The sequence below is a fragment of the Pelecanus crispus genome, chromosome 6 (genome assembly GCF_030463565.1).
Source record: "Pelecanus crispus isolate bPelCri1 chromosome 6, bPelCri1.pri, whole genome shotgun sequence".
Classification (NCBI taxonomy): Eukaryota; Metazoa; Chordata; class Aves; order Pelecaniformes; family Pelecanidae; genus Pelecanus; species Pelecanus crispus.
In genome coordinates, this window is record NC_134648.1 from 46,004,327 (window position 1) to 46,028,064 (window position 23,738).

Genomic DNA, 23,738 nt, shown 5'->3' on the forward strand with positions numbered 1-23,738 from the left:
GGCTGTCTCGCATCACCTCCTAAATCTGTCCTGTTGTCCTTCAACACTTCAACAACAGTTCAAGGTTGAACTCTCTTTTGAGTAAACAGGCCCAGCACATGACCAGACTACCCTACATACTGCAGCTCTGCCATCTCCTCAAGCTTTGCCCTTTACTTTGTGAATACTGAAAGAAGTTCTAGAAACTGATTTTTCTCTTCTAAGCCAGTTTACCACAAAAAAGTGCATACGTACCTAACATAAGCATAATGTACCTGTATCCCAATTTCTGCCTTTTTACATTGCTACCATGGTATAAAGGGAAATTAATGAAAATCAGAATTCAAACATGACTACTTTATTTATACTCAGCTTTGCTTAAAAAGTGAGAAGCACAAATCCTTGGTTTGCTCCCATTAAAATTCTAAAGATTTCTGCAAATCAGAGAGCTAGGTTAGTCACTGTTTATTACTAAATACCACAGCTTTGCACAGAAAAATACAGTGCTAATTAAATTGCCAAACCTCTTATCTGTTTGTCTATTGCATTGTATGAAGAACTTACTTTATTGACTGGAAGAATGTTTTTCACGTTGAAGTAGAATCCAAAGTAAACCATGTTAAAAACTCCGTGACGGCCCAGTGTTGCAGTAAGACCTTTGTTGAGTCCTCGGAAGCCCAGACCATCAGTTTTAATGATCTGCCAAGCTTGAACAAAGCTAGATGGTTGCTACACAGGTTAAGCAAAAAAAGGAAGAGATCATCTTTACAAAAAGAAAACAATAACCATAGCATTAATTCAATCCTGCTGACAAACACAGTGTTGCCAATTCTTGTAATTTTATCTTAAGTCTCACCATATTTGTTATTTTCCTTTTCCTGTGATCATGTAAAAATCACAACTTTCATTAAAAAAAAGAAGATTCCTTATTTTTCTGATTGCAGAAAAAAGATGGAAGCATGACTTGAGTACTGTAAAAGACTAAGGATCCCTAAACCAAAGAGAAAGGTCTTAAAATCATAATACCCCCCCCCAATTTTATAGAGCTACATGCGTCTTCGAATGTGTGATTTTCACAATAGTTTTCTTATGCTGAACTGTTAAGATTACGACAGATGAAACCCTTACACAACTAGAGTATATAACAATTATTCTGGACAATAAGAAGATAAAAACAGCTTCTCTAGTAAAACCAATGTCACAGGAATATGCATGGTGAGGGAGTGATAAAAGGGAGAGAATTGGAACAGGAAATTTTCCTGTTTCCATTATGGTTAGGGAAGCAAGTCCTCGGGAGCCACAAATTAGAGCAGCAAGGGAGGCTTGTAAGTATTTGTGTTGAAGATCAGTTCAGCGGTTTCCAGATTCAACATTAGGAATAGGGTTGAAAGGTGACAAAAGGCATATATACTGTCTGGGAACCCTTCTGGATCTTCTGAGGCTCTTCATGCTGTTAAGAATGCAAACAACTGCTTTAAAACACTGACTTTTGAAGGAGTTATTGGGTACACAGCAGTTTGTAAAACCAGATCACATGCTAAACTTTCTTCTTCTAGTGCTGAAAATCTTGAAAAGAAGGTGGGGTTTTTTGTTTGTTTGTTTGTTTTTTTAAGCATTCAACTGGAAATCCTGTTTTGTCCTCCTAATGAATTATTTGACTTAAAAAGTGTAGTGAGATTTTGAAAATCAGAACACCCATTTAAATTCCAAGGTACAGATTTAGGAAATTGACTTTAGAAACCCTGTTTTGAAAATAATGCCCAAAAGGCACAGGAATCATTTTAGTCAGCCAACTTCCATTTAATGAAAGGCAGAAAGGAAGATACTTCCTCAGAATCCACTTATATAACGATCAGTTCCTCAGGATCTGCCTGACTACATACATATTTGACCTGTTTTCCAATATACTGTGATACTCAGAATCAGGTGTTCCCCTTCTGAACATTTTAGATTTCTTTTTAGCAGAATTATAGAAAAGTTCCTTCCAAAAAAGTTGTTGACTTGAGTGTGGCTTTCTCCAAAGCATAAAGCCAGCTCTGGGTAATCAAATATTTAATTAGAAAGGCAAAACGTGACTTCCACTAGGAGGTTCAAACATGAAAATATAGAAGAATTTTGACTACAACACTGTGAACACTGCTAATTTCAATACACTTGTTTAATAGCATTTCAAAATAGCACTGTGGTAGACCACAGCATCAGCCAAACGATGCCTAGTATATCTGACACAGCATATGACTGCTTATTTAGGTAACTGACAAGTTTAGTCTTTAATACTAAGTTTCATTCTGTTTTTTTCACATTTAGTAACTAATGTTATCCTGTTAATGCTCTGTATACATTTTACTGTAGTTTACTTTTCTAACTACCCTCAAGGATTCAAATCAGAATGTATTCTAAGATGCAGATTCCCAGCATGGAATATGGTCCAGATACGAGCAATAACATCCTTTCTCATGCACAAAAAATGAGGATTAGATCTTTAAAAATAACTAGTGGTCCTGAATAAGGTGATTTAAGCTGAATACAGCAACTTTCAAGAGTAAGGTATCCTTTGGTCTCATCTTGAATTTGGATTTACTAATGACTCAGAGGGGAAGCCTATCACTTGCTGAACACCTGAGATTGGATTCATCAGCCCAAACGTAGATACCTGCAATGCCTACATCTACATCTGAGCTACTCAAAAAGACTCCCTTTTTCAGTCCTTCAGCAATAAAGGGGGCTCTCCTAGACAGCAATTTACTTCATCCAAAGTATGCATCTAAAATGTCAGCTGATCAAGCCATAGAAGGTCTGTGTTTCATCACTGATGATGGAAGGACCTTAGGATGACTAATTCAGATGGAGGAATTTATTGTATAAACATCTAGAGTTTAATTAACTTCACACAGCTGTTGACTTATACTTAATAGACACCTAGTCAGTGGAATCTGGAGTCCGATTCTTCTCATCATAAAGCAGAAACTTCTATTTGTTTAATTAATCACAACTCTTAAGTTAGGTGAGAAGATTTTTATTACCACACCAGCTTCTGTAGCCAGTGAGTTATCCATAGCTACAGGGAAAAGAAAAAAAACCAACCAAACAAACAAGGTGTTGGGCCTTCTAGCAGTTTACCTTAACAAAAAGTCACCATTATTTTTACCTGTAGCAATCCACATTACAGAAGTTCTGATATGTGATTTATAGTGGCCTTCCTCTTTAAACCTATCAGCCCTAGAAAGATGATCTGGTACCACAGAATAATTCAACTGTCACCGCAGTGTGTGAATATTTACTTTGGGGTTGTGCAGGAGTCTGGGTGTGGGTGTATGTGTTCATGCTCTTCCTTGTTCCTTTTAAACAAGATATATTTATTATTTCAATACAATAGTCAAGGAAATATGTGACCTGCATTAGGTTTCATCATACAGTAGGAAAGCTACACAATGGGATAGGCACATACTTTACTTAAACCTTTTAGAAAAACAGTGAGTGGTAATGAAATGAGCGTACCATTGCCTTACACTGTATAATAGAACATGCACATGCTTCTCCCAATAGGCTTGAGTTTACATGCTTTACTGTGGAATGTTCTTTAACATATTATTAACGAGAACTTGAGATCATGGTAATGAAGTCACTGGAGTTTTCCTGATTTACAGCAAAATGTGAAAATCTAACACTTTTTTTAAAGATATATTAAAAATTGATATCTATCACTACCTTTGTGATTTAAGAACTTCAGTCCCTTGGATTTTTTCATTAGGGCAAAAAGACACTTTTATTTATATTTTAAGTGTAAACTAGGTTCCTAGTGGAGTCCCAATATCATTCTTTTACAATTTTATTTGTATGATAATACACTACTATTTGGATTTTGTGAAAATCTGCATTTAAATTAAATCCAAAGAATATTCATCTAAAACAAAAGAACTCAGAATGTTTTTGAACAGCTACATTGATTGTAATTGTGATTATTGGAGTATTCTGAAGGTCGGCAAGGAAGGGATGCTGTAATTAAAGTAAGTAATTGCATAAAATTTACTAACTAAAACACCCCAGACATTTTTATAAAGTTTGAAATAGAGGAAAAAATTAAAATGTATGAAACAAAAGGATATATTGATCTCTTGCAACTTTACAGGAACTAGTTTGCTCAAAATATAATACTGGTGTATTTATACTCAGAACCAGAGGTTTTATTAAGATAGGTTAATTGTGTCTTCACAACTGTGAGGCAGAAAGATCCAGAATATCTGCTTAGTGTACTACTGCTGGAGCAGTAGCAGTCCATAATTTTTTCATACCACCTTCCTGAGAGAGAGATCCTCTCACACATTGCTTTCTCCCACTTTCAGTCTCTCTCCTTCCAGGATCCTAACCTTTTTACTCCTGTACTGTATTAGCTCTCTAGTTCAGTGGCTTTGCTGCCCACGGTTAAAAAATGTCTAGGTTGGAGACTTGGAGCAACCAAACATCTCTTCTGCATGCATTGAGAATTGAACAGAAATTTACCAAATGCTTTAAAATTTATTCTGAAAGAGAATGCCTCTCTGGAGGAGTTACGGAGTAGGTACCAGCTAGTCTATGACATTGGAAATCAGTGGCAGTATTGCGCCAGAGTGTACCTGAGGAGCTTGGCCCAAACAGCTTATGTAAATGGCCAGGTGATAAATCTCTTTACTGTGCATCCCCCCAAAGGGTTCAATTTGTGCAGATGAGTGCTACAAGGCATGCAAGTATTAACTCAGTCAAAACTTAATAGTAGAATATGCAAAAATCATCCATCACCAGGGGTTCAGCCAACCTTTTCATGCCATGCTTATGTGATTTGGCACTTCTACCATGGTACAGCTGATTTCTCAAAAGATTTTGAAAAAGCTGATTTGACAATTGTTAGTCCTATTCACTGAGAAAAGAAAGAAGGAACTATATGTGACTGCTTTCCTTCACTTTAGCCTGGAACATTTTGTATATTAAAATTAATCGAAGCTGGTGCATTCCTGGGAACACTTGATTTTGATTACTGTTTTCCAGTTTAATCTTCTTCCCCTTTCAGGAGTACCCACAACTGTGGACAAAGTCAGTTTTGCACACTGACTTCTTTGAACAAAACAATATTTGGATAATAAAACCCTGAAGTGAAACAGGGATTTAAATTATTGGTGTGCTTTATTATATAACTGTTTCCCGGGTTTTGCTTATAAATGTGAAGATCTATAATAGGAATAATTTCACCCAAGACTCTGAAATATATCAGCTACATTTTTAACATAAAATACACCAGCTGGACCCTGGCTAGGGCATGGGTCTGTGTTGTTTTATGCTAACCTTTGGTGCTCACTTGCAGTCTGGAGCCTGCTGGGGCAAATGCACTGTGTACAAGGGGCTCAGGTTCATACTTTTGGATTACAATTCCTCACAGTGCTGGGCTGCTGGCTACTCTGGAGGGATGAAGGTGCACTTCAGGCAGAGAATATTTACAATATTTACAGTGGAGATGCTGACTCCGCTGACAATACTGTGTGCATCTCTATGCATATCTGAAGATATTGTCTACTGAGTGTCTTCTCTCTTTTTCCATTTCTGTCAAGCTTGTGGGAAAATCGTTTGCATCAACCTGATATATTATAGACATTCTGCTCTAAATATGAACTTTGAAGTGCCTTATGCCTAATAAAGCAGAAATAGAAGAATGGAGCAATTCTCATACCTCTGTGAAGGCATTCCGATTTGTCTGTAAGGTAACCTTTACTACTTCAAAAGGGTTAACCACAACTGCCTCTGTCAACCCAGACCCCAAGCCAGCAACGGCAAATGCCTAGGAAAGTTAACAGTAAAGTTAAAAATTAAGGAGTAAAATTTCCCATTCATCAGATTATGAAACTGAATGATACAATGCAAACTGTGAGATTACAGTAATGCAGCAGTATTCTATTACTAAACAACTTTGTCCCTGATTACGTGCTGACAGTTCATGAAGACAACATGACAACAGCCATAAACCACATTCCAAAAAATAGAAAATAAAATGTCACAGCATCATCAATGAATGCTTTTTTCAGCTGGAAGAAAAACTGTGGTACCAATTTATTACAAAAACATGGAAAAAAAATGCCCTTATGTTATCTTGGGGTGGAGTCTGAATAAAAACACAACTATAAATACAGTTATGCAGCAGGGGAAAAAGTAAAAGCTCTGCACTGACCATTAAGCATATAATACTAACATTTAAAAAAAAAAAAAGTAAGAAATTAAAATAGTGCAGTACTTAAGCAAATTGCGGAAGCAGAATAAAAGTCCTCCTAAGAATATATCAATCCTGAAAAGGTTCACTGGGGAATGAGTGGCACATATGGAAATGTCAGCATCCTCTGCAAGAATGAATTAACTCCATTTACTTAGAAGCTGTTGGTACATTACACCCATAGAATTGGAGATATTCACTGCTTTGCTTTCCATCATGACACAGCGTTTTAAAATACCTTAATTCATTTGTAACAGAAAAAGAATATTGAAATATTTAGGTCAATTGAGAAAATTCAGAAGGGTTAATTTTTGTGATCATTTTACACATTTATTGCCTCACTTTAACATCTCCAAACTTTCTAAGGGCTGAAAAGAGTCCCAGGACCAAAATACAATATACTGAGTACATTGGCTGAAATTCAAGGAAACCCATGGTAAAGAAAAAAAAATAGTGAGAAAAATAACTTATTCAATACAGAGGGGTTTGAGCAGGGACTCTTGAGAGCTCAGGAAAGAGAAGAATGTTAAGTTAGGAGGGTAGTGGCTAGCTCCAGCCTTACTGCCTCTGGAGAACACTGTGTTACCAGCAAATCTATTTTTCCGGTATGAGATGGGAACATAACCTATCCTTTTCACCATCAACAATGAGACTGAAGCCAGCAGGAAGATGTTACTAATGTATGCATGTGTCTTTTAACAATAAATGTTGTCTTGATATGACGTCTGTTGAGGCACCTAGAAGCTTTCTGCCTAGCTTAGACCCTCTCAGTCTTCTTTTTCCCTCGCTACCACGGCTATCTTAGGGGCAAAAATGCCTCGATGATAATAGAATTGCACTAAAAATGTCAGTGGTGTCTGATGGTTGCTGCATCTACTATATGAATCAGAGCAGTTTTTGGTCAGCTATTGCATGTTTACAAGTTTCCAGCATATTTTCCTCCCAGAAAAGTCATGGTGTACTATGGAACCTGAAACTCTGTTCTTTCCACTTGCTAGAGAACACGTATCAGCCTCCCTATTTACATCTAAGGAAGAGAATATCCTGCTGAAAAAAAACCAAGATAAAATAGGAGATACTATAAACAACTATAGGGCCAGTGGAATAATTAAGAGGAAGAGGAAACTTGCTTTAAACTACTTAATATGCTTCCATGACCATTCAGTTGCTGCCATGGAAGGCAAATGTAAATGGCAGCAATACTGTTGAAAAGAGACCTGAAATAATGATAAAGCAAATGTCCTTTTTTTATTTTTTTCTGATGTCATTTTGGTTCACATGGTGTGGAGAGTTATTTGTTCTCACAAGACAAGATTTTACATATTTCCTTCAGTCATCACAAACTTCTCTCTTGAGAGCCAAAACTATAAAACAAATTCCAATTCAGAACTCATTTGACCAAGAAAGCTAAAATACAGGTGTTCAGGATTTTATTGTTTGTTATTTAAGAAAGAGGGCATTTAGCCTCTTCCAGATAATTCACATTTTTAGTCTTGCTTAATGTTCTGATACACTGATAATGATAAGAAAAATGCAGGAGACTCTACAGAGATAAAAATGTTTAACAAATGCAAAATAAGTAAACTGGAAGGAAGCAACAGATTAAAGTAGAAATATTGAATGAGAACTTACTGAAAATTTTCAAGAAATAAACAACTTACTAGTTAAAAATGACCTTTAAACACAGCCTTATGATTTCAGGGAAAACCGGCCAGCAGCTCCCACATAAGTTATGTGCACCCTTTTTCAAGATTTTTCTGAAAATACTATCACGATCAGTATTGGGAAACATTCATTACAAAACCCATTATAGCGTAGCCATAAAGATATCAGTTGTTTCCTACAGTTGTGATGCCATTATTGTGAAAACATATATTTACATTCTTATACCACAGAAAGTAGCAATTCTTATAAAAAGTTTTTTATTCCAAATGGTATCATAGCAGAATTAAGCCCTATATATGAGAATGCAGACAACATATGTAAGCTATGTTTTAGCATTAAAACATTTTTGTGTGTATGTATGTCCTGTATTTTGTTTTTAAAAGTTATGTTCTTGAGACAAAACCCTAACTCCACTGACGTATAAGGGAATTTTGCAATTGACTTCAAAGGAAGTAGCAGTTTCCTACCAATAGTTTATGTTTCTGTTATAAAGTCTTTAGAATAAGACTGAGGTCTATATTTTTGTTCTAGTTGCACTGCGCCTTGCAGAATAGCACTTCAATACCAGGTTGAGGTCTGTAGCCACTATCACATGAATAAATAAAAATTGATAATGTTCAACTTTTTTTGTTATTTTGCAAGAATGAAGAATGACAAACTGCATACAGACTCTTCCATGGTGACTGTTGCTATCCATGTTAACAGATGCTATGACATTCTAGGGAATTATATTGAAGACATTTGATATAAAAATTAACATAACTATCATCTTGATAAATTCTGTTATCAACGTTTTCAAGGGCCAAGTCTGTTCTGAAAAACTGTTGGTTGAACTGGCCCCTTTAATTTTGGGCTCCTTCTACAGGAGGAAACGGATGGGACTGTTCAGTATACACATACTAAATTAGAACATGAAGTTCTGTATCCATACATACCAGTCCTGGAGGTAATGATGCATATCCTAGTAGCTTCTTGTATTGTTCAAAGGTGAAAAACTGTAAATAAAAGTTAGACTGAAATTGCGTTGAAAAAATTATGAGTTACTTATGCAAAGGAGTAAAACCAAACTACAGTGGAGCTTCACTACCTTGTATCCTGATACCTTTTCCTCTAGCATCTAACTTTCATATACTGGTATAAATGTAGTAACAAACTATCCTTTCTCCCAGGAAATCACCTTCACATCTTTAATACAATATACTGCAATCACTTTCACATTTCTCAGATATTAGTCTACTTCTCATCAGAGAGATGTAATTGCAGATTTTGAAGATGGAAAGTCTGTAGATTTTTATAACCTTTTATTGTCAACAGACACATTTCTTTTAGTTTTTGCTCCTTACAAATAAATCTTTCACCCAATTGCCTGCTTTCAGTCAGTAGTGCTCAGAAATTTTAAGCATCTGCGATTTCTTAGAGAATGAGTTTTGAAAGCTGTACTCTTGTGTTTGAACTTCAAGAAAGAAATAAGAAACTCAGTTTCACCTGCACCAACATGGAGAAAGGCAACCATCTGTAAATCATAGAATCATAGAATTGTTTAGGTTGGAAAAGACCTTTAAGATCATCAGGTCCAACCATTGACCTAACACTACCAAGTCCACCACTAAACCAATCAAGGGTACGGTAATAATTAATTTCATGTTTCCTGGCTTGGTGGCTGGATTATTTTTTAATGGTTCACTTTGCAACCTAACACTTCTTGCCACCCAAATCCATTAATTTTCAGAATACTTTTTGTGAAATCTTCTAAAAATCAAAGCGGAATAAATTAACAGCTTTGTTCTTCCAAGAACAGCGCTGAGAATAACCAAGACCACACTGAAGTCAGTAAGAAGCTTCCCATTGACACATGCAGACAGAGTTTCACTGCCCATTTCCTTGTCTGTGGACACAAAGTCTAAGACACATCAGTCGAGGTATACTCTAAGGAAAGGGTATTTGTGACATTTTACAAATTATTGGTAAGATGCCCTCTGAAACACAATACTGGCCACCCTTGTTCAAAAAAGATGAACACAGACTACAGTATATTCCAAAGAGGGTTACCAGGACCATAAGGAGAACATAAAGATTTTTTTAAGAATGAAGACTTTAGGAGAACAAACGCTTGCCTTGTTTAGTCTAGCAAAAGAGATGCTGCAAGACAATGAAAAATAAGGAAAGGAAAGATATGTAACATAAAGTAATTGGGTATAAAAGTAAAAGCTACTCATAAATAGAATGTGGCTTGAAATCTGATGAAACTTTCTCACAACCAAAGGAGTGGGGTCCTGAAACTGTCTTCCAATAAGAATAATGGGGAAAAAATCTTAATCACCTGTAAAAGAGAGGTTGAGAAGTTTATGAAGGAGATTATAGGACGGCAGGGGACTAGCTTGCTGATCTAAGACATCCTTTCTAGTCCAGTGCTTCTGTGTACAGCACATCTCCACCAAACCCACGTTGTTGGAAATTAATATTCTGCAAATATGTTGCTGAAGCCACTGAAAAAGCAGTTCAGGTTGATGCCACACAAGACATTTCTGAGGGCAGTGAAAACCATCTTCTAGCATGGGGAATGAGGATAGCAGAAATTCTTGCAGGTTATAAAGAGCAGATATCTGAATTCCGGGTAAGCCCAAATATACTGGAGGTGTTATTCCCTGCAGTTTGCACACATGGAACAATACAAGGCCTGTAACTACAGCTCACTATTTGTGAGCCCTGTAATCTGTCCAAGAAGCATTCACAACTTTGCGTGCAAAAGAAAAGTTGCTTTTACATGGCGTGTCCAGTATTATGGGACTGAACAACAAAAACCTGTCACAGCTTCATCAAGACTGAACCAGCGCAGGTGGATATCTACTAGAGCAAGAGCTGTCACATCCCTGTATAGCAAAAGTAAATAACTAGAACCTCTGACTTTCCTGGCTACTTTCCAAAGTTGTCTTGTAACACTTGATTAGTGTAGAGCAAGCTGATTCAAATGAAGGTGGGATCCCCTGAAAGTCTGTGCCTTTCGCTCCCACACGTGAGGCTGTGAACCCTTACATAGCACCTGCCCTTGCATGTGACAATCAAACTGTTTCACCACGAGAGGAAGGCAATGGGAAATGAGGTCAATGGAGATGTGCGAATCGTAAGAAACATAAGGGAATAGAGTTTTTCAGATGAAACAGAAAGACTGGGTGACCTGTGCTGAGTCTCAGCCAAAGAAGACAAGCTCAGTCCCTCAGGACTCAGTTAGCACAGACCTATCAGACCAAAACAGCTTTTACATAAACCATGTGTACAGGAACACGAGTAATAAGCACCACATTGTCATTTTAACTTGTTTAGAACCCTGTCTTATGGCAAAGTCAATAACACTTTTCAACCAAGACCTGCTTCAAATGACAAGTCACTAGAATCACACCAAAACATCAGAGAAGTGGGTGTTAATGTGTTAATAATGCCACCACATTTAAAGCAGGAGGGAATATGTGTACCTAATACAAAATTAGGATGTTACATTCTGAAAACTGAAGGACTAATACTCTGGCCAGTGGATAAATACTTTTTTTTATTCTCAGCAGGGATTATTATCTCCAAATAGTGTACAGATTGAACACTAATCTTGCAAACATCCTGCAAATGTGTTTAAAATTGTTGTATTGGCCCTGCCAGTAATCAGAAAAGATGTAAGTGTTACTTAGACTGTAGGTCTATCTTTTTGGATAACTGAAGATAATTTATAGGTAAAAGGAAGTCTCTGAGAAAGTGTCAATTGTGGGCGGGTGACTTACTTCACTGAACTAAATGAATTTCTTATTGTGATAAAGTTTGCTTTATTCTCTCTCCAGCATCTTTCTACTCATTGTTACCCTCCTAACCTTTAATGGAATTTCTGGTATTCCTTAATGTTTTCCATAGTGTTACAGATCTGTAAAATGGTTGTAATAAAGGCAGAATACATTACCTAGCAATTTTTTGGTCTTAAAAACGTTACGTTAAAAATAAATAGCTTCCTAGAGTCATAAATAAAATAACTATTTAATAGTAACTATGTTTTATATCATTTTTTAAAGAAAACAAATCAATAGCAATAAAACTCAATATAAATGTTGCTGGGTGTACCAGAGTGGCTAGCATACATACAATACATACTTTTGCCCAAAAGTATCTAGCTATATCATATAGATTTATATCATGTATGTCCACCCAAAATGTTTTTAAAAACACAGCATAATTTGTCTTTTTTCTACAGTTGTATTAAGTTAATAGCTTTGCACAAAAAAAAATCTCGGAATAAATGTACTTAAAACATGCTTTTGTGTATATAATAACCAACATTGTCCATCTGGCAAAGATACACTTTAATTCAAGTTACACAGAAAATAGCCAAAGTACTTACCAGATGTCTCAATAACTCTAAGGTAAAAATATATGCTTGAAACAAGATGTCTGGGAACACATGAACAATATAAATTTGCCCCAAAAGTTCATCTGTTAACCATTGTATTGGCATCATCACTTCTTTCCTCCAAGTTCAATCTAACATAAAGTTATAAACTTTGACTTTTCGTCTTCCAGAAATACCAGCTTTCTTTTTAGAAGGGAAATAAAGAGAGAGAAAAAAAGAAATAGCAAGACAAACATGAGAACGTAGTTGACTAAAAGTGAAGCTGTATCTTCAACACTTAGCTGAATAACGGGGGCTAAATAACTTCATTTTAGTAGCTTTATTTTTGTTTGCAAATATCCACACCAGATAAATACAATATTGCAGCAGCACAAGTACATTTCTTCTTAGTACAAATTCTCCCTTGTCCATTCTCTATACACTGTTATGATATATAAAAGACACTATAACTACAAGTTTTCAAAAAAGTTCATGACAAACACAAAACAAGGCTGCTGGAACCTAGAAATTGCCTCTCTACCTTTTGTGCCTTCTCAAGTCTCAAAACCATAGGCATGGACATAGTCTTTCTCTAAATCTCACTAGTCAGTTTGGCAGTGGACAAGGGACATCTTGGGGACTGTTAAAATGAGGAAAACTATTAGAAGAATAAAAGGGCGAGAGTGAGCCAAAGGAAGCAGTGACTTTTCGGTTGGGGTCACATCCAAATAAGGTTAGTGGAAATCTGAGACAAGCTGGATTCTCTTCAGGTCAAAGCATGGGTACAAACCTCACTTTGGATGTTAGAAATTGTGCTGGCATGTAACATCTCACATTAAATTGCTTCGGTATCCAGGTTCTTACAAGGACATTACTGTTCTGCCCTATTCTGTCACTGAATTCTTCTAATGTAGAATATAGCTGATGTCTCAAGGTAACTTAAAGTCCTCCTGGTGTCCTAGGAACAGCATAAAATTTAAAGGAATAGAGTAAAGAATTAAAGAATTGAATGATTTAATTAAAAAACATGTTTAGCATTTAAACCTGATTCTCATGGTTGCAGAAACACTACTGATCCCTCAGGTAAATGCCCAAGAATTAGGTAGAAAGCATCCCACTAAGGGAGCACCAGTAAGACATTTAAGGAGCTGTGAGCTTATGATGTACAACAAGAGGCTGAGAGAACTGCGTCTGTTTAGCCTGGAGATGAGAAGGCTAAGGGGATCTAATTCCTGCCTTCCACCATCTAAAGGTTATACAGAAGATAAAGTCAGACTTTCTCAGAGGTCCACAACAGAACCACGAAAGGCAATAGGCAAAAGTTACAACAGGAGAATTTGGATTGGATAGAAGGCAAAATTCTTCACAGTGAAAGCAATTAAGCACTGGAGCAGGAGCACAGAGAGCCTGCAGTCTCCACCCTTGAAGATTTTCAGAACTTGACTAGACAAGGCATCCAAGCAACCTGATCTAACCATGAAGTCAGCCCTGCTTTGAGCAGGAGGCTCACCAGATGACTTCCAGAGATCCTTCCCAACTTAAATTTTTCTATGATTCTATAATTATATTGAATATTGTGGGGTTTAAGCCAATTTAATCAATTTGAGTAAGAGAAAGTGACTCAAGATTTTTGAATGACTCAGGCTGGTAGGAGAGAAATGAAACCTGGGTTTGTATTTTAACTAAATATATGCTGGAAGCTAAAAAGCATGATCAGAGTGACCTGTTTCAAACAAAATTAAATGGAGAGACAGAGAAACATCACAGTCCAAAGAAAATGAGTTATTAGGAATCTTCTAAATATTATCCATCTATTCTTCATTGTCCCTTTGCTATTAAATATAACTTTAGTTTTCTTAGTTGTATTAAATAATTTTGAGATAGGTGACATATGTCGTTTGCATCTAAAATGCCAATGCAAACAAGAAGATGACATTACCAGAACTCCTTTAGGATTCTGTTACAAGGTCACATCCTGTCACTTTATACAAATATTATTCCTCTGTAAAGGAACTGGAATGCAAATGATTAATTGCAGACTAAGGACCAGAATCGTATGCAGCCTTTTTAGAAAGAAACAAAAAAAGAAAGAAAGGAAAATCAAGACATTCTGTATAATAACTGCTTTTAGACACATTTGGTGCAACTATGGGGAACTGCAAAGTTCTGAAGTAAAAGACAAAGAAACGCTTGTAACACAATAGATGCTTTGATAGATTTAGAACTTTAAGATGAGGCGCTTGATTACTAGGTTTTAATTAAAAAGGTTGCATGACTTAACTGAAAAAAAATGATATATTGATGTATTTTGCTTAGGAATGTTACTAAAATAATGCTCTACAAATCAACATAAAGGATAATAAAAGAAAATCAGATCAACATTTGTCAGCAAATACACTTTGATAGGCTAGCATCTATTTCAACTGTAACAGAGCTGGAGTAAAATGTTCTTTGCATGATGAAAAGTTGTACCCATTACTATGTTCAATCTGTAAAAAAGTGAGAGTATGGAGCAGAGTGCTCTTTGGAGTACAAGAAAACTCTGGGCAGCACTTCAAACCTACAGAAACACTACTTCAAGTTACTAAGTACTTATTAAGAGTGGCTGCTTTAATGGTTTCTTGTGTTAATTTATTAAGCTATTCTTAGTTGTTTTGCAAGTTGCTAGGCATTTGCAGTAAAACAAAATGTCTAAACCAGAGGTAATGATGAAGCTAAAATATCACTTAAATTATGTTATTAATTTTGATTATATAAACTAATTGTAATTTGGTTTTCAGTAACATTATCTATACAGGTCAAAAATAGCCTAGCATTGAATAACCTTATCCTACATTTCTTAATCAAGCACAGTTCTTATCGTGCTATCAACAGGGAAGTTTCCTTCTAGTAAAAATCAGAGGATTAATACACCAAGTAAGTTTAAGATTCTAATGTCAATTACTGGGGGAGAAATAAAATGTTTTACAGCTGCCACTGTCCCTACTCGTATTTTTAAAGGAGGAAGCATGGGGTTTTTACCTTCACCGCCCTTTTGGGTGTCTCAGCCAAGATGGGAGGAAATATTCCTTTGTAGAAGCCAAGCAATCTATTGAAGAAACAAATAAATTATTTTTGTATGGATAAACAACATATCATTACCATACTGCCAATTCTATTTTCACTTTTGAGTAAAGCAATTAACCTTTCAGCATTTCCAAGCATACAGACAAATAACAATACTCTTTGCTTACTTGCTAACTAACAAATGTGCTACTAATTCTATTATGTGCTGGTGAGATGATATAGAAAAGTCAGCAATGAATAAGTAAAAATTCAACAAATTTTTTCTGAGTAGACAAGAAATTGTATTTAAAGGAAGAGGAACAGTTTTGACAATGCAGAGGAAGGATTTAATTGTTTTAATTTTCTTGACATAGCAATGATAATATTAAAAACTGAAGTTACAAAATACGGATTTGGAAAAAACTGTGACTTCAGCAAGTTGCATAAAAAAACCTGCATGCTCGTCTTCAGATGCTAGGTTAAGGCATCTTTTAAAGTTTAGTTTTAAATGTGCCTCAAAATAGATGAAGTAATTTTTTTGATGACCTACTTTTAACACAAGTTAGCTATTCACAGAGCCATAACAGAATGTATGTATTTCATCTTGGAAAAAAAATTTGGGCAATATCTTGCTACTGTATTCATTCAGGTCTTTGTCCTTCTCTTGCCTGGCTCCATAAACACCTAAGGAGTTTACAATAGCTGCTGACTTTTGGAGCTGGCCTGAAGCCAAAGATCCACTTGTCACAATGCTTTGCTTTGCATCATCTAAATTTTATTTATATATATAGCCTGCTACAAGCACACGTGGCATTTGCAGGCAGCCTGAGCTCTGCTTACAAGGCCAATGTAGATGCATAACGCTGGGTCTTGGGAATGCTTTAAATGATGGGTAGTTCTCAAAATCCCCAGGTGAGGTAAAAGTAGACATAGTTCTCGTCTGCTAGGTCTCCACATTAACCTAGATGGTGCATGAGGAGAGTTCAGAAAGGCATCTAATGTATCAGCAAGAAGCTACTTTGCCAGCCAACAAGGGTATATCTTACAACTTATCCATCTTCAGAGCTTATACACTTCTTTCAGGACTGTAAGAGGATTCTGTCTACAGAAGAAATCACTTCTTAAAGCAAAGCATTTGTGTCTTTTTAAAATGTTGAAAGGTGGTGATGATGAAAGGCGGTGATTCACCTTTCTAAAACAGCCTATTACTTGGAATATTTTTGCAAGGTGTGGAAGAGTCATCACATCAACAGATTCTCCTTATAGTTATCCTGTGCACATCAAAGGAAAACAATTAAATTCATATTCCCCATGTGAATGTAAAATACCACAAATGCTATACCATTTTTTCCACTCTTCTTCTAATGGTTCTCTGGAGTTCTCTTCTTAAGCTGCTCCAATATAAATAAAACAATTTAGGCTTTGTAAGATGCTCCAGAGTGGGAATATCACTTATCCTTCCTCTGAAGTAAGGAAGTTATGAATTCCAGTCCATGATAAAAGGAAACTTTGAGCCTTTTACACAATAATGGTTTCATGACAAAACACTGAAAGTCCTTGGGCAGGAGATTTCAGGAATTCAGCTGAGTCACTAGATGTTTGACTTTCCCCAAAGACTCACTTTCCAAACATAAATATATATATGTACATACATACATATATCTGTATCTATCCACATAGATATGGATATAACAATATAGATATACTGGATCCACTTTTAGTCTTTAACAGTTCAGACATATTCAGAGTATATTCTTGCTGATTCAGCAAGCTATTGAAATGTTGAATAACTTTAAGCATGTGATTCATACAGTTTAATGTGAGTTCAAACTGAAACTGAGGTCCAAGTAGGATCAGCTACAAGAACACAGATCCCTATAAACACTTTCTTCCTTTCAGCTCAATCTAAAACTCTGTAAGCATATCTACAATAGCCATCCCGTCTGGAATTTCTAGTACTCCGGCATGATTGGAATTGGAAAATGAAAAGTGCTCCACTGCTCTACTCCCAGGTATATAGCTCCGACTACAAAAAAGTGAGACCCAAACTTGGTCCAGATTTTCTCATTAGTAAGAGATGCATAAGCAGAGAAATATGCAGTGTAAAGCACCAATTCAGTTCTAAAAACACACAGCAGCATCACCTAGCCTTACACAGCAGTACAGGTTGCTTTTTCAGGTTGCCTTCTTGTATACTCAAATACATGCAGCTATTGAATATATAAACCTTGTAACATTTCTACGGTCTCCGAGGATCTCAGGGAAAACTTTTCAGAGAGAATGTGGAGGGGAAGGATATACCAGGAATTTGAGATCTGCCATCTCAGCAACGCTGCGAGGCAGGTAATCAGTTCTGAAGAGTAATCCACCATTCTATCACAGCTCAGTGTTGAAACACCAGCGATTCAGATGATCAGCAGACCAGGTGGTGAATTGTTTGAAAATTCTAGAGAAATGGGAACTGAAAATATGAAAGGCAATTATCCATTGCTCCTGAATCACAGAAGAGAGACCTCTGGAGATCATCTGGTCCAAACCCCTGCTCAAGCAGGGACAGCTAGAGCAGGTTGCCCAGGACCACATCCAGACAGCTTTTGAGTATCTCCAAGGAGGGAGACTCCACAGCCTCTCTGGGCAACCTGTGCCAGTGCTTGGTCACCCTCACAGTAAAGAAGTGTTTCCTGATGTTCAGATGGACCCCCCTGTGTTTCAGTTTCTGCCCATTGCCTCTGGTCCTGTCACTGGGCACCACTGAAAAGAGCCTGGCTCCATCCTCTTTGCAACCCTCCTTTAGGTATTTGTGGATGTTAGTAAGATACCCCCCCGAGCCTTCTCTCCTCCAGACAGAACAGTCCCAGCTCTTTCAGCCTTTCCTCATATGAAAGATGCTCCAGTCCCTTAATGATCTCAGTGGCCCTTCACTGGACTCTTGGCAGTATGTCCATATCTCTCTTCTACTGGGGAGCCCAGAACTGGATCCGGCACTCTAGTCTAGGTGTGGCCTCACCAGTGCTGAGTAGAGTGGAAGGATCACCTTCCTCAACCTGCTGGCAACACTCCTCCTAATGCAGCCCAGAATACCAGTAGCCCTTTTGGTTGCAGGGCACGTTGCTGGCTCATGTTCAACTTGGTGTCCCCAGGTCCTTTTCTGCAAATCTGCTTCCCAGCTGGTTGGCCCCCAGTATAATACTGGTGCATGGGGTTGTTCCTCCCCAGGTGCAGGACTTCACACTTCCCCTTGTTGAAGTTCATGAGGTTCCTGTCAGACTATTTCTCCAGCGTGTCAAAATCCATCTGAATAGCAGTACAACCCTCTAGTATATCAGCCACTCCTCTCAGAGCCACTCCTCTCAGCAAACTTGCTGAGGGTACACTCTGCCCCATCATTCAGATCATTAATGAAGATGTTTAACGGAGTTGGATCCAGTGTTGACTGCTGGGGTACACCGCTAGTTACTGGCCTCCAGCTAGACTTCATACCACTGATCACCAATCTCTGGGCCTGGCCATTCAGCCAGTTTTCAATCCACCTCACTGTCTGCTCATCCAGTCTGCACTTCAGTAACTTCTCTATGAGGATCTTCTGGGAGACAGTGTTGAAAGCCTTGCTAAAGTCTAGGTAGGCAATGTCCACTGCTCTCCCCTCATACACCAAGCCAGTCATTTCATCATAGAAGGTTATCAGTCCGGTCAAGCATGACTTCCCCTTTGTGAATCCATGCTGACTGCTACCAGTCATTGCCTTGTCCTTCATGTGCCTGGAAATGGTTTCCAGGATTAGTTGCTTCATCACCTTCCCAGGGGTCAAGGTGAGGCTGACCAGCCTCTGGATTCTCCTCTAGTTCTCTGGATCCTCCTCCTTGCCCTTTTTGAAGATAAGAGTGACATTTGCTTTTCTCTAGTCTCCAGGCACCTCTTCCAGTTGCCATGATGATTTAAAGATAATTGAGAGTGACCTTGCAATCATATCAGTTAGTGTGCTGATATCAGCACTTGTGGGTGCATCCCATCAGGGCTCATGGACTTATGTATGTCAAGTTTGCTTAAGTATTCTCTCACCTGATCCTCTTCCATCAGGGGTAAGTCTTCCTTATGCCAGACCTTCCCCCTCTCTCCAGAGCTTTGGATTTCAGAAGGCTGGTCTTGCTACTAAAAACTGAAGTGAAGAAGGCATTCAGTATTTCAGCCTTTTCCATGTCTTGTGTCACCAGGGCCTTTTCCCCATTCGGCAGCAGTCCCACATTTTCCCTAGTCTTTCTTTCACCATTTAGATACTTATAGAAGTCCTTCTTGTTGCCCTTGACATCCCTCAAGTTCAACTCCAGGTGGGCTTTGGCTTTCCATGTCTCTGCATGCTCAGACTGTCTCTATACTCCTTCCACGTTACTTGTCCCTGCTTCCACCTTCTGTATACTTCCTTTCTGAGTTTTGTCAGGAGCTCCTTGGTCAACCACACAGGCCTCTTGGCATTTTTGCCTAACTTCCTGCATGTTGGGATGGACTTCTCTTGAGTGGAGATGATCCTTGAATACTATCCAGCTTTCCTGGACCCCTCTTCCCTCCAGAGCCTTATACCATGGGAATTTTCCAAGCAGATCCCTGAAAAGGCCACAGTCTGTTCTCCTGAAGACTAGGGTTGTGATCTTACTTTTTTCCCTGCTCCCTCCTCTCGGATCCTGAACTCCACCATCTCACGGTCACAACAACCAAGGCTCCCTTTGACCTTCACATCCCCAATGAGGCCTACCTAATTTTGAGTATGAGGTTCAGAAGAGCACCTCTCCTCATTGGCTCCTCTTTCACTTGTGTCAAGAAGTTATCATTAATGCTCTCCAGTAACCTTCTGGATTGCTTATGCCCTGCTATGTTGTCCCTCCAGGAGGTACCAAGGTGGTTGAAGTCCCCATGAGGATCAGGGTCTGCAAATGCAAGGCTGCTTCTAGCTGTCTGTAGAGGGCCTCATCTGCTTGTTCTTCCCAGTCAGGCAGCCCATAGTAGACACCCACTACAAAGTCACCAGTATTGGTCTGCTCTTTAATCCTTACCCATAAGCTCTCATCATTCACCCTCAGGCAGAGCTCCATGCACTCCAGCTGCTCTCTCCCGTAAAGGGCAACTCCCCCTCCTTGTCTTCCCAGCCTGTCCTCCTAAACAGTCTGTTATCCCTCCATTGCAGCACTCCAGTCATGCAAGATGTCCACTGCATCTCTGGGATCCCAACAAGATCCTACCCCTGCAGCTGCAGGGGTAATTCTAATTCCTTGTGTTTACGCCCCATGCTGCGTGTCTTAGTGCGCAGGCCCTTTGGAGAGACTTCCTTGCTTACATGCAAATGCTTGTGGTGATGACACTTAAGTCCTGTTTTGTTCATTTTGTGTTACTTGTTGTTCACATCGCCCCAGGCACTTTGCTTGTCAGCCTGTCTGTTGCTCCCTCAGAGCTGCGGTAACTCTCTCCCTTCCTTGTGGTTCTTGGTTTAAAGCCCTCTTTACCAGGTCAGCCACCCTGCGGCAAAGATACCTGGGCAAAGATATCACTGTGCATGTTATGTCAAGTTGATCTGCTTAGTGCAGCTGTAAGGCCAACACTGAAGATTTTCTGCTGGAGGAATCTCCACTGTGAAACAGGTGAATCCGCAGAGCTCAGCAGCTATATAAACTTCTGAGAGATCTGTAACTGGGTTTCACTGCTTTACTCTTCCTTTCCTCTGTGGAGACAAATCTCATCATGAAAACCAGACAGGAAGGAGTTAAGGTCTATTCCTATGGAACACATTAAGTTTAGAAATCTAAAAACACATGAAAACTTTGAGCATATACATCCATATATGCAATATGTAATTCAGTAAACATGGTAAGAACTAGCTCAGTATTTAATTATGAACTGTGGTTTAGGTTTTTTTTTTTTCCCCCATTTGAAATAGAAACAGAAAAAAAGGTTAGTAAGCACAGCCAGTGAGATGAAAGGAAGAAAGGAAAGGAGGAAGTAGAAGACAATCCCATCTCACCACTGCCTACTGTCAACTGACTATTTTTTGCATAAAGCATAGTCTCTTTTAGAACCTTCTGTGCCTGAGGTGGAGGACAAGCAGCTGCCCCCAACTCTTCCAACTAATGCTTTACAAATCATGACCATTAAAGATACAATTATTTGAAATCTTTACATAACAAGCTATTTACTTAATTTTAAAAAACTAGCATGATAGTAACAAAAAATTGAATGTCTTTGCCAGTCAGAAAGTACAGACACACACAACAATCTTATACTTCTCTTTTCCTTGGTCAATAACACTGAGTTAGCCTACTTGCACCCGGTGTATAAAATTTTTCAAAGTCAACTAATGAATGGTGATGACATTTCACATTTGAAAGATATTATCACCTGGATTCAGGCCTTCCTTCAGAAAACTGGTGTTCAGAAAAATTATGGAACAGCAGCAGCAATCACTGCAGCATGTGATAGAAGAGAGAGGACGTGACATCATATCCCTAGCTAGCGACTGGAAAGAACAAGTAAATCTCTAACAGAAACACAGCTACATCTTATTCTGTTTCAGCATTAAGGGTCTAAATGAACATCACCATTCAATTGTATTCTGGGCAACAGCCCAAACTCATCTTTGCAGCAGTTGATTTTGAAACATTACAGTCAATCATATCTTCTCAATTTGTTCTTTCAGGCTTTCGCTATCCTTCTGGTTTCCATTTCTTGTTTGGAAGCCTTGAGTCATTCACCCTGGCAAGACGACCAACCTAAATCAGTTATTTTCCCCAAATTATACTGAAATTGGGATCTTGCTTAGTTTGTTGTTTTCTTCCTCTGTCTTTCACATAATTTTCCCTTTAAGGATCTAATAAAGCTGATTGAAGGCATGAGCACAATATTCCCTTTCTTCTATTGCTGTCAAATCCAAGTCTTTTACCCACATTGTTTTGTAATTGAAACAAAAAACCTCTTAGGTTCAATTCTGCTTTCATTACCTCTGCATTACCCTAAGTATAAATAAAAGACCTGGGTTTCATGACCATGTCAGTTAGATTAAATGAATGCGCGACTTACTGATTTTACAAAATTTTTTGTTTCAACAAAGGGAAGGAATTTTGAAGACATGCTTGGTAGAAGGGTGGGTGTTCAGAAAGAGAAAGAAAGTATGTCTAAATGTAATAAAATTTGCTTAGAGTTTCATTTCTATCAGGAAAAAGGTATCTTTTTATTTCATGGTTTGTAGCATGTTGTGAATTTATTACTAACAGAAAGTAAAGCAACTGAAAACAGGGCAATACTGCTTTAATATAGTTATTAGTGCGAAGTAATCTTTATGTTGACCTAGCTGGAGATTGAAAAGATTTTAAATTCCCAGAAGTTTCAGGAAAACTAGCAAGTGGTAGTGAAGGCAGGCACAAATTAGTACCTACTGCTGAGAAAAAGGGACTTACCATTTAGCCATTTAATTTGAGAGCAGCAAGCCACTAGCCAGTTCATGCACATAGCTCACCTCAATCACAGTGTCTACAGCCATTTGCCCAGCTGAAGAGGTATGCTATAGGGAAGGCTGGGTGTCATTCAGGGGCAACAGGCACAGAGTTGAAAAGATATTAAAGGCTGGACACATTCATCGAAAACCAGGCTTGGACACTCTGTTGCTGTCCAAAAAGCTTTTTTTCTTGTGAAGTATGTTATGTATATTATCCTGCTGCAAATGTTAAACACATGTCCCTACAGGAACCTCATATAAAGCTATTAATGACACACTTAGCCAAGCTAGCTTCTGAATTTCTATTATGCAAATATATTTCTTCATCTATTCTGTGTCTACTATACAGATACCTGCTATTTTAGACACCAGCACTAAATACCAGGTACTTACTTTCATAGCATATTTCAGTTTTTTCCCTGAGCGTGAATTCATGCAAATCACCATCAGTTGCAACACATGGGAATTAAGGAAAACCAGATTTTTTTTCACAGCAAGTAAATGTAATACAGAATTATATGTTAACATGTGTCTGTTGTAACACTGATGTTACACCATATGCTAAAAGAAGACCAAGTGTCCAGCTATGAGAATACTAGAAGCAGACCAACTCATGAAAGAAACCCCTCAGATAAATTAAGGCAACACAGGTTATGAAAAGTGACTGGTTAAAAAGGAAGGGACTGTCAGTGAAAGGTACTCTTAAGATACTTCAGAAGAATACTAAACAGCGGAGGATCTGGCTCAGAAACAATCAGACTGGCCAAGAAATGGATTAATAATCAACGTCAATCTACCTCACTTATTCAAAATGACAGTCATCACCATATTTACTGCATGTGGGTCAGATTACGAAGTTATTATGATCCATCATCCATGTGACTTTGTTATTCTTACTCAGAAACAAGTCTTTCTTCCATGATTTTTAATCACCTCTCAATCTCTTGGTCAAAATCCTTGCTAATTTTTGGCTTTCTAGT

General features: G+C 38.0%; 1 protein-coding gene across 1 annotated transcript in view; it reads right to left on the reverse strand.

The window, feature by feature from the left end:
- SLC25A21 (solute carrier family 25 member 21) overlaps positions 1-23,738 on the reverse strand; it is a 264,171-nt gene that overhangs the window by 15,256 nt on the left and 225,177 nt on the right. The window contains exons 4-7 of the mRNA XM_075712910.1: positions 15,261-15,327; positions 8,812-8,871; positions 5,678-5,785; positions 544-708 (exon numbers count right to left, since the gene is read on the reverse strand). Of these exons, the coding sequence (XP_075569025.1) occupies positions 544-708; positions 5,678-5,785; positions 8,812-8,871; positions 15,261-15,327 (400 nt within the window). The remainder of the gene's footprint in view (positions 1-543; positions 709-5,677; positions 5,786-8,811; positions 8,872-15,260; positions 15,328-23,738) is intronic.